The 19,042-nt window shown below is 41.4% G+C and overlaps 1 protein-coding gene across 1 annotated transcript in view; it reads left to right on the top strand.

The window, feature by feature from the left end:
- Window positions 1-5,524: 5,524 nt before the first annotated feature.
- The window catches only part of MOSMO (modulator of smoothened), a 31,335-nt gene continuing 17,817 nt past the window's right edge, over window positions 5,525-19,042 (top strand). Inside the window, exon 1 of the mRNA XM_030958177.1 lies at window positions 5,525-5,724. Within this exon, the coding sequence (XP_030814037.1) occupies window positions 5,619-5,724 (106 nt within the window). The 5' untranslated portion in view covers window positions 5,525-5,618. The remainder of the gene's footprint in view (window positions 5,725-19,042) is intronic.

The following is a 19,042-nucleotide window of genomic DNA, read 5'->3' as shown; positions in this document are numbered from 1 at the left end:
AGAGACTTGCCTTCAAACAAAGCTTGCAGTTCCTACTTGTCTGGGACTAGCAGAGATTCTGTTTCTCCATGACTCTCCACAAGTAGCACTGGAAGAAGCCTTTGAGGGGATTAGCCATGTATAGCTAATACATCATTTGAAATCTCACAGGACATAATTTTTTTTTTAATTCTAGGCATATGTTAAAAGAAAACAGATACAATGCATCGTAAGAAATTGAGGGTTTGAAGAAGCCAAGTTTTGAGTTGTTCTGAAGCAAAGCCAAGTCTTGCAGACAGGATGCATGTGATACACAAGGGCAGGAGGAACAGGTCTCAGCATGGAGGAGGTCAAACACCTCTGGCTTGGAATGCAGGATTACACAGTGCACCAGCATAATTGTGGAGTACAGCATCACACTGTGCCTGCTCAGGTGTCTGGCCTGTATCAGATATTTGCCAAATTGCTGGTAACATGAGTGAACTCACCACACTAACAGTGAGGATTTATACTGAAAAGCATCCAAGTCTATATCATCATCACTACTGGACCCAGTGTCATCTTCATCCTCAGCATTTTCATTCATACTGGAAAGACACAGCATGCTATTACTTGAACATGCAGTAATTCCCATAGGCATTTAGTTAGCTGTTTATGGGAGCTTCATTTTTTTCAAATGCTTGTTCTAAAGACAAGTTCTTCAATTCTGAAGCTCCTCTAGTATCAAATATTATATTGTTCATTGTCCCTTGTGTACTCTTTCCTTTGGTCTTTCTCTTTGCTCAGTCAACAAAAAAACAAGCTCTTCTTTTTCTGCTCTTTCAGCATAGTAAAAGATTTATTTAAACATAAAGGTTTAATCTCTCGGAAAGCCCCTTGCTGTGTGAGCTCCCTTTCTGCTGTTCTAGCCTAATTATCTCATTTTAATACTTGTGTTCCTTTGCCTGCCTCTGAGGTTTATTTCTGTTAAAACTCTGTGCCTCAGGAAAACTTGGAACTGCATAGATTCCCATCTAGATTAATTCTACTGCCTGTATGGACCACCCTTAGCACTGAGAGCAAGATATTCTTAAAAGCTGTTTGCCATGGCTCTCATGAAAAGGCGTTTGTTTGTTTGTTTGTTTTCCTGTTTAATTTTAAAAGTCCTAATCTTTAATCACTGTTGGGAGTTCAATTGATTGAGAAACAAATAAGCTTTGTACAGGATTATAGCAAGAGCTCCATCTTGGTATCATCACCTGATTGTGTCTTGATGTGTTTTTTACACTAATGTCCATTACAAATGGACATGGCCTCTGACTTCAGGGGTTTTATTGCCAGCCAGAATTTATGCTCACAGAGAAGGCAGGAAAGGACCTTGAGAGACGTTGTCAGGAGCAGCCGGAGGTTAAGCAGGAGGTGCCTGTAAGAGCTGAAGCATTCCAGCAGAAAGCAGCCACTGAAGATTTTTATGGAAATAAAAATCTCTCTTGCGCCATTGAAGGTATTTTGAGGAGACGCACGCATCATGCAGCCCTGTTTCTTCTTGCTGGCATGGAGAATAGGACATGCATGCCTCCATGCCAGTTTGGTGAGTAACTCTAGGATTTTAAGACATTAGTACCTCCCACTACCTCTTAATTTCTGCCTCCTCCTCCTAAAGTCAGTGGAGTGGCACCAGCTTGTTCACACTACAAGCAGTAATAAAACTGTTCTTTTGGGTTCCAATTTGAAACTTTTCAGATTATACTCATCTTAATCAGATGAGGGGGAAAAAAGTCCATAAAGATAAAATCTAATTCACTGCAAGAAAAGCTTCTAAGTAGTGCATTTGTGCACCTTACTTTTCTCAAGCCCCATACTCTGTGCATTGGTATGAATGCCAAAATCAGTGTGCTGCTTGTGTTGTCATTAAGAGATGGAGCTTCTACAAAATGCTACATGTTTTGCAAAATTTTACAGCTTTAGTGCTAAACAAGTAAGTTCATCCTAAACATGAATTGAACAGATACAGCTGTTTGTGGGTTTGGGTTTTTTTTATGTGGGGCATGTGCTGAGTTAGATCCAGGTGCTTCAGGAAGAATGCTCAACTTGGTTTTTTTGTTTTCAAAAACACAGCTCAGCTACAAAGGAACAATGTTTGTTACAAGTCCTCAACCCACTTTACACCCTTCTGTACTTGCTGCAGCAAATCAAACACATCACATGCTGTAAATAATTTGATTCCTTGTAGCCTTTATTGAAAATGCTTTTGCAGCTTGCCTTCTTCAAATTGTTGCAAATAAAACTACTTATTTTCACTGATGCATATTCTTAATATTCAATTATTAGTATTCTAATTATAGGTGGAGGAAAAAAACCAAAAACCAAATCAGTATCATATTTATACTTCTGTATATCAAAGGGTTTTTTTTCAGGGAATGGATGGATGCTATTACATCCTAAGAAAATAATAATAAAAAAGTATTTAGTTCAAATTTATGCTCCAGATTTTTCCATTGAGTTTTATACTCAGATCAAAAGTGCAAAGCCTTTTTCCTAAGGCTAAGAACTCCACTTGATGCTTTTTATTTCATCAAGCAAGTAGGTATTTCTTCCTGGTACCTGCAATTCTGAAGAAAGGACTGCCCAAACTATAAAGGCACTGCTATGAAAATTGTTCTAATTTAAAGATATGCATTTTCACTGTACAGCCAGTAAATTTCTAAATTACTTCATTACACTCCAGTCTTTGCTTCATAGATTTCAATGTTAAGAGACAATTTCATGCTGGGAATTACCATAGCACACTATCATCCCTGAACTGCAGTTCATGAGTTTAATATAATTGGGCTGGGGACCCATGTGAAGCACTCACATTTACAGAGCTTTCAATTTCAAGTTTAATACAGGTGTCAGATGTTCCACAAGAAACCTTTAATAACCGGTAATAGTTTGCTAGCTCTGATACGGTTCATTTCAGGTTTAAAACATTTAGGAAATGAACACCTGTGTGGATTGTTAAAGCACAGAGATTAGTCTATTGCCACTTTGTAACTACACTGTGTAATAAAGAGAAATAAAAAGCAAACAATAAGGCAAATTAATTTCAAGCCTTGTGAGGATTTGTGTTACTTGTAGAATGAAGTTACTTGAACAATAATGCACTGAATAAAGAATTATATTATTCAAGTCTAGTTGATATGTAAAGGTAATGGTCAAAATATTTTTTGGAAAAAATCTGCTGGTGAATGGGAAATCTGGTTTTGCTGGAGAACAATGTATAGGCTTAAATCTTGATCTAATTATGGAACAGTCACCATAGCAGCTATTTTAAGATCACAGGTATTTCATCACAGTGGAATGCTGGCACTGAGCTTTATACAGTTTGTGCTAGTTTCTTTTCTCTATAATTTTGAACTGGGTTTCTTTTGATCTATGTAAGTGTAAATAAATCAGAGATAGGCTCAAAGCATAAATGCAGAACAAGGATATCTTCAATGTAATTAAATTTTAATATCACCATTGGTTCTTTTTACCTGGTTTCAGCTTTCCATCATTAACTGCAGAGCTTTTTTCAACAAGGCTTGTTATCTGGAGACATGGCCCACCCTGTACCATTGTGAGGGCTAATCCTTGTTCATCCATCCCAATCTCTGCCATCAAAGCTGCAATCTGGGTGTGTTGAGAGAAGTCTTCCAGTGCTGTCAACAGCCCTTTGAAAAGTGAGAGGAAAACTTTACTAGCTGAAAGTGTGATATCATTCTTCAGCAAAAGGTTTAAGGAGACATTTGAGAAGGTGCTGTCCCCATTCTTGAGTATCCAAACAGTTAAGCCTCTCATCCTTAGTTACTTCCTTAGACTGGCATTGTGTCCTGAACTGCTGCCGAAAGACTACATACACTTACTTTCTTACAAATAAATACACTGAAAGTAGTTTTTACTTGGAAATTTATTTCTTAAAAGGTCACACATTTTGCCAAGAGAAGGAGCAACAGTGCTGTTACTTAAGTATTCATTACTAGCAGCAATATATTCAGGGAAGGTAGGGAACAGGGCACAAAATAACAGAACAGAGGAATTTCCAGCTACTAAGGACTTCAAGAAAATACAGCATGCCGATAGCAAATGGATTTTTTCAAATCACTATTTCTTCCATGCACCAATTTTTTCTGGTTTAGAGGGAATAATTTCAGCTATTTTTCATCAAAAGCCATACAATTTTCTCCACCCTTAAGAAAATTTGTCAAGTAGAGGCGATTTCTATGGGAGTTAAGTACAGGGCTTGTCCTCCAAACAACAAATCCTACTGATTGCTGTTGAACACTTTAAGATTACTGATATCTCCATTTGGTTTGTACAGTCTGCCATCTATGTAAAATACATAAAAATAAACAGCACAGGCAATCGCCCACTTGGCTTCCCGGTATGTTCCATATAGACCAGTTGTGCTGCTCTGGAAAAAACAGGTGGGTGTTCACTGTTGGAAGGAAAAAACTGGAAACTCTCTTTTCCAAGCACCTGTAGATGTGAGGGCTCTTTGGTTCATTTACTTCAACATTCCCGTGCCAGAATGACAGTATTGAAGGCACAGAGCTATTGTGGCCAAACCGGGCTGGTTTCCCACATTTGGTGCATTGTTCATTTTCTGGCTACAGATCCTCACAGTTCTGTATGGCTGAATCCATTGAAAAGCATGCCATCAAAAATGGCTGTATTTGGGTGAGATTTCCAGTCACAATTAATTAGATTTCCTCTCAAAGACAGGACACAGACACAATGCTGGGTAGTGCTTCTGAGAGGCTCCACAGCCGCCAAACCTCAGTCCTTCCACGTCCTTCCCTGTTCTCATCAGTGCTACAGAAGCAGAATTTCAGAATTTTTCTGGAATTTCAGCTCATGTCCAGCCTTGCAAAGGAATAAAGAGCAGGGACTCAAGAAACAGAAAGCAGTTTTCCGTGGTGAACACAGACCTGTGACAGTTCCTCAGCCCTTGGTACTGACCAAGAGGCCCATTCTCGGTTCCAAAATACCTCTGGGGATCGCGATGCATGAGGGGGCGAAGGACCAGGCGGAAGGGCAAACGTTGGGGGTCCCCGGACCCGAGGCAGGCGGGGCCGGGCGCGGCGGGGTCCGCGGGCACCGCCCGCCCCTCACGGCAGCCCCGCCCTGGGACACCGCCCGCCCCACCCTCGCCATGTGCCCCGCCCCTGTCCAGGCCACACCCACCGCGGTGCTTGGCCCCGCCCCGCCCGCTCCGCGCCTTCTGGCCAGCCCCGCCCTTTACCCCGCCCATCAGCGCAAACACCACCCACCAAGCACAAGCCACGCCCCTTTCACCCTGTCGGCCCCGCCCATCAAGCCAGGCCCCGCCCCGCGCTGCCCAGGGAAAGCCGCCGCGGCTCCGGAGCTGCCCCGCCCCGCCTGGCTTTGACCCCGCCCCCCGCGGGAAGCCCCGCCCCACCCGGGGCGCGCGCCGGGGACCGCGGGTTCCCCTTCCGGAGCGGCCGCCGCCCCCCGCCCGCCGGGTTCGCTTCCGGCGCCGTCCGGGGTCCGTTCCTGCCGCCGCCGCCGAGCGCGGCGCGGGGCCTATGGAGCCGCGGCCGTGAGGCGCCCCCGGCCCGGGCCCGCTGCGGGAGCCGGGCGGAGGCCGGAGCCGGGTGCCGCCGGAGCCGGAGGAGATGGACAAACTGACCATCATCTCAGGATGCCTCTTCCTGGCTGCCGACATCTTCGCCATCGCCAGCCTGGCGAACCCGGACTGGATCAACACCGGCGAGTCCGCGGGTGAGGGCGGCTGGCGGCGGGACCGCCTGCGGCGTGCGGCAGGTGGCCGGGAGAGGGCTCCGGCAGCGCTCGGGGGCGGGCGGGGCGCGGGGCCCGGCGGCGGTGGGGCTGCCGTGAGGGGCCGGAGGGAGCCCAGCCCGGGGGCTGCCGGCCGCGGGGCCGGAGAGCGGCTGGGCCGGCTCCCGGGGGCTCCCGGGGCTGCTCCCCCGGGGCGGCGGCGACTGAAGCGGCCGGGGCAGCTGGTGGGACCCAGCCCCGGCAGAGCCCCCGGCGGTGCCTCCCGGCCGCCTCGGCGGAGCCCGGCCTCACGAGGGGTCCTGCGGAGCCCCCAACCCGGAGCTGAGAGCCCGGGCAGCGTCCCTGCCTGTGCTCCCAGGTGCCGTCACCTTGGACAGGGAATTGAGATCTGTCTCTGCTTACTTTGCGGCAGGTTTGGAGTCTCTGGTATTACACTGACGTTCCCTTTGTTGCAGGGAAGTTCTTGCTTCCCTACTTTTTTTTCCCCCCAGAATATTTCCTGCATGCTGATTTTTATCGGCTTTTAAGCTTAGATCCCATGTGGTTTTTATTTTAGAGTGTGGCATTGTTTACTTTAAAAGAACAAGGATTTGAGCATCTTTCTTTTTACTAATGATATAATTGTCTATGAACAATTTATTTCAGTCCATTGATAAAGATCTGCATGTTCTGATCAGTGGAGCAGGAGAGAGAACAGGAGGAGGGCAGCTCTTTGATCTCATGTTCCAGAGGGACCCAAAACTCCCTGTCAGGAAAGGAAACCATCCTTACTGCAAACAGATTAAACTAACTTAACCACTTTGACCGGTCACAGGAGCCGAGGGAGCAGCATGAAGCTGTGTCAGGGAGGTTTGGGCTGGGATCAGAGGGTGATCAGGCACTGACCAGGCTCCCCGGGGCAGTGATCACAGCGTCACACCTCTGTGTGTTCAAGAAGTGTTTGGACAATGCTCTCAGGCACATGGTGTGATTTTTGGGGCTGTCCTGTGCAGAACCAGGACTGGGACTTGATGATCCCTCTAGGTCCCTTTCAGCTCAGGAGATTCTGTGATTCTGTGACTTTTCCTAAACTTACGATTTCCAAGCAAAAAAAATGCTTGGAAAAACGCTTCCACAGGTTAGTACAGAGAAATCTGTTTGGCTGTAAAGACTTTTGTCAAAAATTCTTGCAGAGGGCTTGAAAAATTTTCTTCATCTGGCTTGCATCTTCCATGCATGTGAACAGTTGAACTGATTCGAGTTGTGTCATATTTCCTTTATTCTAATGAAGTAGAGCATTAAAAACTATTTGGGATTGGTGACTTTACTCTGACCAGACTGTACTTATGGCTTATTTGATTTGCTTCTAATTACCTAGTCTAGAGCCCAGACTTTCCTCTATGGTTCAGAGGAAAGGAACGAGTCCCTTCCCAAAGTGCAGCCTTCAGGAACTCCCTGGGTAACTTCACCATTCCTCCTGTAGCTAATTGTGATGATTTTCCTGCCTATGGCTAGATAAAATAGCTGCTTCTTTCCTCTTATAATTCCACCTAACAGCAGTGCTGTGGTAATGAGCCCTTCTTCTGGGGCTTAAAGTCAAATAAAATAGTATTAATTTCAAATATTTAAAGATGTCCTTCTGAAGTCCTGCTTCACATTAGCACATTTTGTGCAATGTGTAAGTTGTTGGATTCTCTCTGCATGTATAGAAAGGAAATAACAAAAACTATTCTGAAAAAAGTGCTCATGGAAGAAACAGTCCTTTGGGAACTAAGCACAGTCCATTATGTTATTTTGTAAAGAAAAATGTTTTCTATCTCTTTGTGATACAAAAATTGTGTCCTAAAATATTTTAAGCAGCAATCATTATTTCTTTAGTGGATGATTACTTAAGAATCATCTGCCATTTCTGAGGTGCAACTAACAGTTTTAATTAGGCTGGCAAACATGAAATCTGGATTTTTCTGAGGGACTTCAGCAGTCAAAGAATGTTTTGACAGGCCTAAGCCTTTTTTTTTCTTTGCTCTGTTTTGAAGCCAAACAAATTGGCTTGATAAAACCATAAAGGGAGAGCTAGCTACCACCCTTAAGGACTCTTTTCTAGATTTTTATTGGTATAGGATTCAATGCAGTATTACAAGAGTTGTGCTTAAAAGCAATACAAATGTGTATTTCTGGTGCTTAGACCTTCTAAAATGAGCCATTTGCCCAAACTGTAAATAAAGGAAGTGTGGAGATGCCCATTGAACCAAGGACTTCCTGTAGTATTGAATTATGAGGTGGATGCTTTTATGAGTGCCATTCATTACCCAGAGGCTGCTGGGGAGAGCTGTGGCACAGGAGGGCACAGCCCTGATGGTGAAACCTGTCCCAGCTGCTGGTGACATTCAGGGACTCTCAGAGACTGTGCTTGGAGCATATCCAAGGCATCCAGCTTCCATATGTGCCACTAAGAAGCAGGCTTTTTTTGGAGCATCCTGCACTCAGCTGGTGAAAGGAGCTGTTTGGTAAAAGAAAATATTTCTTTGCTTTATCTCTGTGTTCTTAGGTTCATCTCCTGTGGGAATTATTCTAGATTCTGCCTACTACAAGTCAGCCTGGTAGTGAGGAGGAAGGGGAGTAAGAGTGTTTCTCTTCTTGGCTGCTGTCCTGGGGGTTCTGAAAGGCAGTGTGGAACAGCCTGGTCTCCTCAATACTGCAGCTGTTTGGGGATGGCAGAGAGCAGAGGCCTTGGCAAACCTGGGAAGGCGGGCCGCATTGGCTCATTCAGAGCTGTTTACAACCACTAAGGTTGGGAACCTGGGTTTATGTTTCAGGGAAAAAAAAATCTGATTTGAATGCTAAACAACATGTACCTCTTACTCCAGAGATAGTGATGAGTTTCAGCTAAACTGGATTGCAAAATAAATCACTGGCTTTAATGCTTCTCTGAAAAATCGAGATAGTTTTCAATTTTTTTTTTAATCAATAGAGAAGGGCTGATTAGTCTCCTAAATCTTACTCTTAAAGTTTTATAGTCATTTGAAAAATGTTGTCTATAGAAATTTCTCCCCAGCAATTATCAGCAAAGGATTGCAACTGAGATTATTGAAGGTCTCGGATGCTTATCTGTCCTTAGGCCAGAGGAACTACACCTTTGTGAACATGGGTCCAAGTCTCTGTTGGACACTTTTTCTTTATGTAGTTTTGTAAGAATTGTTCATTAACTTGGTTTCAGATATTTCATACATCTTTAAGATGGTAAAGGAAAGATGAAAATTAAATGGATTTTTCTTACAATCAGTTCTCTGTGAGGTTTTGTTATTTGTGCTGTGCAAGTATAGAACACTGATAACCCCAGTCTGGAAACCAGTGGCTGCTCAGTATTCTTGCACTGACTGCCTTTTCTTATCAAACTGACACTCTATGTGAGAAATAAGGACAGAGTTGGCTTTAATTTCAGCCAATGCCCGAAGTGCCACTGATTTCAGTAGGAAGGAGATTTTGCTCCTGTATCTCTACACTTCTGCAAAGAACTTTATAAGCTGATAGTTTTGTCTCCATATGTTCCTTTTTTTGTGTGGGAGGGTCTTTAATGATTTTGATATCTTGTCTTCAGTAGGGGAGGAAGGGGGATAGAAGCAGCTCTAGCTTCAGCTCTCAACTCTTATAGGAAAAATGGTATGAATAGTATGTACAGTTGAAATTAGAGATGTTAAAAGCTGTACATGTGGGGGGGATTGACAATTTGAAATGCTTTTATGGGGTTTAGGATAGGTCAAGTAATTCAAGGGAATAATTTAATCAAGTAAAATCTCCCTTCAGAAAGCTAAGCTAGTTTGTTTATGTGGCTTAGTCATCCCTTCCTATGTAGCATGATTGTTCATTTGATTTCAATTTACAGAACAACTTGTACCCTTTTTGTAGCAGTCCTTAAGTTAACATGGGTGTCAGGATTTAGGGGTGCTGAACTGATGATTAACTCCTAAAGCAGGGATGTATCACCTCCTCTGGTGCTGATCCACAGGTCACCAGGGGCACACAGTACAGTGTTATGGCCAGGGCACTCAGCACACACCCAACATATTTGTGTTCAGCAGAGCTTCCAATTTCATCTTCAATCTATGACAAAAGTATCAAGGCCACTTGTGTTAGGAATTGTACTTTTCATTTAAACTGCCTTCTGTATCTTGCTATGCAGTAGCAGAATGATAATGAATTGTAAGTCTAGCATATAACATTTGTTTAAAATTGTCTGTTTACTAGTGCTGCCTTTCTATGTATCTTCTAAAGTGTTATGTGTAGTTCTTGGGGTTTGCATACTCAGTTATTTTCTTACTTGTGAAGGATGATTTCAGATGCAGTGGTCTTGCAGAAGAGCAGGCTCTGTGCAGCAGGCCATTCCTCCTGAGCAGTGAACTCCCTGCTCCTGTGGAATAAGTTGTCTAGCACTTAGTGCAAAATTACTGATGTTCAGTGTTATTCCTCTGCATGTCATGGCTCTTCCTGAGGAATTTTGTTTCACGGGTCCAGCAGGAACTGTAGCTTTGTTGGGATCAGCCTAATGACCTATCACAGGTAGTAGGACCAAGCAGTGATTCCTGGCTCCTGCTGAGCTTGAGACCACTGAAATATTTTTCTCTAATTGGAGCACTGACTATACATGGCATAAACCAAGACCATGTGAAGGTGCTCAAATGAAACAGTACTTCTAAATAGCATAAAACAGATAAAGTAAATAAAGTATCCACAACTTAAAGAGGGTGTAAACTTGAGTTCCAGCTGGCATTATTGTTCTAAATGAAGTTGTCTGCTCAAAAAATAGGGATATGTAAAAGTCAATATGACATATTACCAGTGACTTCTGCCCTTTAGGGCCTGTGCTGAGAGATTGTTCATGTACAATGCTCCCCTGAGGACAAGTCATGGCATAGAGCAGCCATTGTGCTGTCCTCTGAAGGAGATGGTGTTGTTTCTGTGCTGTGTGGATAGTTGGCTTTTCAAAAACTGGCTGTAAAAGAGTTCTGGTGACCATTTGTTAAGCACCTTGCAATATACTCAAAAAAACACAGTATGTATCTCCCAGCTCTTCTCAGTAGAAAGTGATGGGACATGATAGGAAGCAATTCTACAAAATTACTTTTTCCTAATGTTTTTTGTGCTATCATGTAGTGACTGTGACAGGAGAAGTTATTTGCCCTTTCATGAACCTGTTTGGATTGCATGCTGAGAATACAAATAAAAGGAGGATGATACAGAGAATGAAGATTTATGTACCATCAGGTCCTAGAGGTGAGTGCTGAAAAGCAATCTCCCAAGCCATCTGAACATCAGAGTGTTGATAGTAGATTGTAGGACATAACTTCCAGGAAAACACATTTCTCTGATGGATGCTCCCAGGTGTGTGAGGAAGGAGGGAAAAGTGGTGGTGGGTTGTGATGTGTTGCTGATCCCCACAGTGAGGGATGAAGACTTCCTGCTCCTAAGATGCAGGCCCTGCCAGCAGCACTTGCATTTCAGAGAATTTGCCAGTGCTTTAAAAACAGCAATACCAAACCCAAACAAAAACAAGATTCTGAACCCCGTATAATCTGAATACTCTAATAAGAGTGGCCTGTTAATGGGTCTGCCTGGACTGGGAGGGTCAGTGCCATCTTTAAAAGGAACATTTCCATTCCACTTTGTGTCTGTAGATGTCTTTCAAGTGGATGTAAAAATGTGACAAAGCAGTGTTTGAATTGTGCTTGGGTTCTGTAATCGACCAGGCCTTAAGGCACAAGAAAAATCAATAGAAAGGCATTGTTGTAACGGATTAATTTTGTGCTTACTCAACCACTCAGCATTTAAACATATGGAACTATTTTATGTGTAGGAAGAATCTCATGAAAGAGAGCTGTTTCAGCCTGGTTATTTGAGCCTGCCAGAGAAGACATGAGAGAGCCAATTGTTTTTGTCCATAGACGAACTGATGTTTTGCATCTGCTTTTTAACAAATACAAACTCATGCTGCTCCTGTTAGGTGCATGTTTTGTTTTCTCTTTAGCATATGAAGGTACAAAACTGTTAGTTTGCCTTCCACCAAATCCTGTTGAATTCCTCAGTCTCTAATTAGAGTTAGGTAAGAAATACCTGATTATAGAGTACAGACCTGGGAGCCAATAACTTTCAAATCCAGCATCTGCCATGTCTGACTTTGGATTTTGGTAAATTATTGTGCTAGTACCTCAATTTCTTCCTCTGTAAAACAGAGATGGTGTCTTTATCACAGTAACTTCTGTTAGCTTTAGCAGCAAAGCTTTAATTTAATTTTGCTGTTTACTTTTGTTTCCTATTACAGTTTTACTTTATTAAACTAAGGGGAGCAATCACAGAATAACAGGCATTTCATTTGGCTTTCTAATAGTAGTTGCTTTGGATAAGGTATTTGAGCTTCAGATATTTGGAATAACCTTTTTATTGACTTACCAGCAGTGTGCACAGTTCCTACAGAACTAAATTCTATTCAGTATGTGCAGATACAGATTTGTTTTCTGTCCATCCTGTGCTTTACTCAAGACGTATGTAACTGTAAAGCTGCTTTATACCCTGATGGTGTGTCTGTGGGAAAGGAGCCTTGTTGAAACTTCACCTTTGTGGCTTCAGGAAGTTACCTGCCTTTCCTCTGTTTTTTAAATCAACTTAGACCTGGCTTGAGGTGTGTGTATTGCATTTGTTGCCACAAACTTACACCGAAATCAACACAAGAGTGACTTGAATGTACAAGTCTTAAAAGTAAGGATTCAATAGTGTCTGCTGCAAAACAAAGATGTAAAATTGTCTGAAATAATAAAAAAAAGGAATCCTGTTAACGGCTGGGGCTTATTAAAAACATTTGTATTGTTAAGTTGCCAGCCAGCACTTACATGTGAGCAGCATTATGTAAACTCCATTTGTACTTTTGCCAAAGCAAAGAAGATCAGTAGGTCAAACTTTTAAGCTTGACCTACTTTTTTTTTCATAGGTAGTTCACAACAGCTCAACTTTTCCCCATTTATTTTCATGCTGTGCAGTGTGTAGGATTTTCATCTTAGGCAGGAGTTCTTCACCTTGTTCTTGAATTCTTTTCCAGCAGTGGTTGAGACCTTTGTATTTCAGAAGAATGTAACTGGAGTGACTCATGGATGAGGAAGTATATTGAACTTCACAGAGAATAAATGCTGCTATCTATTTTGGAAACAGATACAAAATTATGTTTGTTGTATGGTGGAACAAATACAATATGGAGGCTGTTTTATTCTTCTACAAAGTTATTTGGGAAAGCTATGAAATTATTTAAAATTTTTAGTTCATATAATTTTAAATTTAAAAATCATTTTCCTATTACCTAGGAAGTTGTAAGTTATTGTTGTAATTCACAGTGCCTACAAATTTAGTAGTTGACTGAGTTTTTTATTAGTAAGGGCTATATGCAGGAAAAAAGTTCTTTGATTATTTTGCAGCAATCCCCTTTTGTATGCTCCAGCTGCTTTGCTCAATTTCACTTTTCTTCCCCAAGCCTCTGACTGATGGAGATATACACAGATCTGAAAAACTGGAGATATGGCCAAGAAGAGGATCTGTGCAGGGTACGTGTCTATTTTAAGGAGAAGGGAAACAAACCAGACTGGCAAAGCACTGGCCTCATTCTGTAGGGATCTATATGGAATCAATGGGCATAGGTTATATCCCTTCTCAGTGTGAAACTTCTGGGCTCTTCCTCTGATATAATTTTATTTCCTGTCTGATGTATTGTCTTGTATACATATTTTAAATTTTGTAAGTAGAGTTGATGACAAGAGTTTGGTCTCTCGGGTACCCTAGGAAATGTCTGATTGTGATGGTTTGTGTGTGGGATGGGCTAATCCAGTAGGAAATACTTGCTGCTAAGAGTTTGTAATTCAAAATTCACAGAGTGTGTGTAGGGCCTGGTTCCTGTCTTTGAGTGAAACATGCTCAGTCTGTTCCATCTGGGTCCTTGGGATGATCTAAAATGCTCCCTTGTGAGGACAGCAAAAGCCTCCCAGTGATTCACTGCAGTGTTCAAAGCCAGCACAGCCCAGTGCAATAGGCAACAGTTGGCTGCTACCCAAAAACCCCATGGGAGCTGCAGCTCTATGCCATAAATTACAAAGCACTTTGGGATCATTAAGGATGACAGTCTCTCAAGGTGTAGTGATTAATACCCCACTTGGATGTTTAAATACTTGTCCAGTTGAAGACAGTTCACATTTGGCCTTGAACTTACTTGGTAGTGATCAATCCTTTGTGCCATTGTTTGCACACTGCATTAAAAGGGCTGGGCTGTCTCTGAGCTTGGTGCATCCAAGAATTTAATAATCAAATGACAGTGTACATAGACAGTAAAGTCAGGTTGGTTATTTCTGTAGTGCTCATCATGAAGCCAGCTTCCCAGGTTGTATTCTTGCAGTTCTTATTCCTGGGCTTTCCTTTCTTTCACCCAGGTTGTTCTAGAGTGGTTTCCACTTCTCTTGCTGTGACTACTTTCTGCTATTGGCAGCAACATAATTTAGTTGTATTTTAAGGAATAGGTGTGGGATCAGAACAGGACATATGATCATTCAGTATACCTCAGAGCTTTGTTGTGAATACTTCTGAAGGGCTGCTTTGAGCCTAGATTCTTAATACTTTTCTCAAATTGATGGCATATATACTAAGTTCTGCAATAAAATCTTTGTATACACAGAAATGAGAGGGATCCTGACTTTGTTGATAAGCAGGGCAAATGTACAGGTAAGGGGGAATGGTTTTGTCTGTGACTTCATCAGTGTGAGCTTAATGTATCAAACATTAACAACCTCTAATTGTAATGTCTTTATTCCAAAGTAAAGTGAAGAAAATTCATAAAGGGTTGTCATGGGCTTCACGCTTCCAGAGGAACGACTTCTGTATAGTGGGTGACTTGTTTGACTTGAAAATTTGCTTTGATATATTTGATCTTCTCTATACAAAAGATAAATTCTCTACATTGAGCATTAAGAGATATTTTTTTTCTCAAGCATAGACAGTAATCCAACAATATTCCCATGGTCAGTGGAAGTGTCAGCTCCAGAACTGCAACAGTGGAAGAATCTGATTTCCTTTCTTGTAGAGGAGAAAAGGCACTGCTGCTTCCTCTGTGCCTGTTGATGTGAGGAGCATTGTAGGCGTTTCATGCTGTGGGGGAAGAGAAGTCACAAGGGTGAAGAAAGAACTTTTTTATTTTCCTTAGGTTGAATTGCATTCTGAAACAAATTGTGCACCTAAATTCATGCGTTAATGATGTGCTCTCCATCGTAGAAACTCGTGGGAAGAAGCATGTTTCACTTTGTTTTTTAAACCCACACTTAATTCAATTTAAAAACTATGCAACAAGATTGTACAGGAAACCTGAAGAGATTGAAAGGCCCAGAATTTTTAATGTGGTCCCATAAATATTTTCAGTGGAATATTGCTGGGTCACTCACCAATTTCAAGAAGCATTCTGAAGTTTAATACATGAAAAATGGTGAAATAAAGAGAGTAAAGGCCAGAAGTAGCAGTTGCTGTTTCACAAACTGAAGTCTGTTGACTTACGCCCAATGTAATCTGAAATAAATGTTCCCTGTAAGTAGATGTTCGGTAAGATGAAGTTGGTGATAAGAACAGAGGATCTCTTGGTTGTTTATATAAAATCTAAAATTAGAGTGAATCTGTTTCAAAACGTCAATATAACAACTGTATAAACATCTGTTAACAGATACATTCTTTGGAGCACTATATAACATTTGGTTGCTTTTCAAGAACAGTCCTACTCTTTGTTTTAATAAAATGGTATTTTACTTCAGTGAAGTGCAAATTTAACTGTTCAGGAATGGTCTGTCTTCTCTTATACCAGTAAAAAAAATGCAAGAGAACTCTCAGACTCTAACAGTCTATATTTGTAGATGCCAATTTTTGATAAGGGAGAAAGTGTTATCACCACACAGACAGCACCTGTTAATTGCCTAAATAATTCAGGCTTAAATTATGCAGGCTTCTAAAACAAGGACTTGCCCTAGCAAAAGCAATAGGAAAATACATACTTCAAGATAAATCCTGCTTCCTGCAATCCTATTCTTCTGTTTTTAATATTTTCTTTGTGATGTGAACAGCAAGTAAATGCCTAAATCTGAGAATTATTACTGCAGAAGAAGGTTGGAGTTTGGTTTGGTTTATTTTCCAGTTTGCCTTTTGTATTTGTGGGGGCTTAAAATGTTAATTAGCCAGGAAACTGCCAGCAGTCCTGAAGGACAGCTTGTATGTAGTTAAGCTATATCTCAGTCTGTCTTTCAGCACATGAAGTGTTACTTGTACACAATAAAATCTTGGCCCTGTACCTAATCCCTATTTGAAGTGCAGTTTAACCTGTATTCCCAGTTGTTACAAGCATGTCATACACAGATTTGGCTGCAGTTAGAAAGCGCCTTTAGGAATAAAAAACGAGGGTTAAGTTTTATTTTACTTGAAGTACTGTTCTAGCTGCAATGAAGTACATTCTTTGGGTAAATAGGTGCTGGTATTCAGTTGATAAAAGTGCCTTATGAAAAAAGCAAGCCTAGTAGACAAAGACAGGGTCTTGTATATCCCCAGTGAGTACAGTGTTGGTAGCCTGCGTGTCCAAGGAAGGACTTGCAAGACCAGAAATGTGCTTAATCTTTCCAATTTTTCTAGTGGTTTTAATGAAGGATTACTTCCACCTGCAAACCTCCCTTCTCATGTCCTTATTGCTATAAATACAATCCTGCCATCAGTTATGTGCTGTAAAGAAACTGCCACAATTGTTAGTACATTTGGTTTGGGGTTTGAATGTTCTGTTCTTTATTCAGCATAGTCTGTTGTACTTTCAGGTAATCTGGGCCTAAAATATTCTGTCAGTAGTGGACCAAGAGAAGGTTGTGCTCAGGTGTAGGCAAACACTGAAGCACATAAAGTGTATTTAGGCTGTTTGCAGAATAGACACCAAAACTCTGCAAATGTGTTTCTAACCATATAAATGCCAACATGCATTTCAGCACTTCTCTTTTCACCTTCACCACTGGGTGATTCATGAGGCCATGGAGGAGCCAGATCAGTGGGTGTCCTTGGAACATGTCTGGTGCAAGCTGAGATCAGTGCAAAGCACAACAGTTATGTCTGACAGAGGAAGATCATCCTTACTCGTCATGAATTTCATTTGTTAAAATGCACAAGCAATCTTGAAGTCAGAGCCAGGACCTGAATATTCCCCCTATGTTGATTGCTTATGTCATTATGTTAGAGAAGTTGCTTTAGGCTGTAACCAGGAAGGTTGAGAGTATTTTCTCTCCATGAATAAAAAAGAGGGACAGCAATAGGGTACTTTAGTTGCTGTGGTTTGGGAACTTTAGTGTATCTGTCCTGATCCTGCTTGAACATATCTAATAAGTTTATAACTCAGCTACCTTGGGGAAATTATGCTTTTGGGTATGCAGGAGTTAAATTGGAGGGCTCTGAAGTCCATTTGTTGCCAGCCTGTGAACAGACCATCTTATAAAATACCTGTGTGGAAGATGATCCACTGCACTGTGAGATCCAGAATTTCTGTGTTGTTCTGGTCGTGTTTTGTTGTACCACAAAGTAAACCCTGGTGCTGCCATTGCTGTGCCAGCCTGGCCACCTCATGTCACTGGCTCCTGTTGGTGCTGCAGCCCCAGAGACCTGCACATCACCCTTACAGCTGCAGGTGCTGAGCAGAACACTTCTGAGAAGGTTGGGGCAGGGTTTATGGTATACTGGATAAAGATGTATTATTTTACAGCTCTGTCTGAAGCCAAACATAACTAACTGTTAAAAAGAACACAAGCTCATCAGATGTTAAATGGCAGAACAGCTGTGGGTGTCATAGCTTGTGGCTTCCAGCTGAACATATGGCATAAAATGGTGTGGCTGACTCAAAAAATCACTTTTAAATATTGACACTGCCTTTGATCTTTCTTTTTTTAGTTAGTGAATTTTGTCAATTTTCAGTAGCTCTATTTTGGTTGGAGGAAAAATGGAAATAACTAGATTCTTTGTTTGTGTTTTATACTAAATAAAACATTACTTTCTTTCTTATTTTAGGAAAGTTCTCTCTTTTTTTCCAGGCCCTTGAAACTTCTGAAACTGTAAAGATTCTACTCACTGACAAATCTGTTCCATTGTGAAAATGCTTATAGTGTTAGAAAATAAACAACCAGAAGGATGCAGCTTATTAGAGATCCTTTTAACCAGCATTTAATTAATGCTGTCTTCTGAAGTAGGAATGAATACCTGCTTCTGAAGGAAAGAATACCTTCAGCACAGGCAGATTTCATGGCTCTGATATGTGAGAACACACAGCCTTTGTTGTGTCAGGAGACTTGTTCCTGCATTCGTGACTGAGGGTAGCTCTTAGAGAGTCTGGTGATCCATCACAAAAAAAAATCTAAAAAAGAGAGAGGTTGCAAAATTAAGAAAACATTAAGTAGACTCAATGCACAAGCAGCAGGGCATTGAAAGTTACTAGAATTCAGAAATAAACTCACTTTTTATTAGTCCAAATGTCTGCAATTTAGGCATCTCTTAGAACTAATGTATCATAATGATTGTCATCTGTAGTAATAAACTTTTCTAATATGTGTAAGTCTTTCTCAATAGATGGCCCCTGATTTTTTTTTCCTTGGGAAAGGAAGAGGGAGGGTAAAGACTGTGGGTTTTGTGGAGGAGGGATTTGGTTTGCATTAGGCATGATACTAACACAGAATTGAAAAATTTTGAGGCAACTTGGCACCAGATGTTCTTCAGCAGCAAAGCAGTCTTTTCTGCTAATATACCACAATACTTTGGACACTGGCTTTAGACTTTAAAATTTGGAATTCTTCTCTTTAAAAGTCAGTAAGATTCTAAGGATTACCAAAAATGGTATCTAATAAGTTCAGTTCTCTGGAAATTAGATTGTTAAATATAGACAAATTGATAGGTTCCTCATAGCTAACATAAGCTGTGTTTGAAGCCAGGGATGTTACCTCACCTGTATGAATATTTTTAAGAATATTTTATTCCTGAAGCAAGTAAACATCCTTTACATCTCAGGGCAAGAAGGATGATCCATTTCAAAGTTGCTTTGGAAGGAAGAGAGCATCAGATTTGAGAGAAAGGGATAAATGGAGTAGAAGAGAAATACCAGGTTGTATAACATAATTTTACAGCAAGGACTCTTACAACAAGGACTCTCACAACAAGGTTCTTAAAAGAGGCCCTCTAGATGTAACAGGAACTTGACAAGTAAATCTAGGTCTTTATTAAAAACTGACTTTTTAACATAGTATAA

This window comes from Camarhynchus parvulus, chromosome 14, assembly GCF_901933205.1.
Source record: "Camarhynchus parvulus chromosome 14, STF_HiC, whole genome shotgun sequence".
NCBI lineage: Eukaryota > Metazoa > Chordata > Aves > Passeriformes > Thraupidae > Camarhynchus > Camarhynchus parvulus.
The sequence above is the reverse complement of the archived record's forward strand: the minus strand, read 5'-3'. Positions and strand labels throughout refer to the sequence as shown.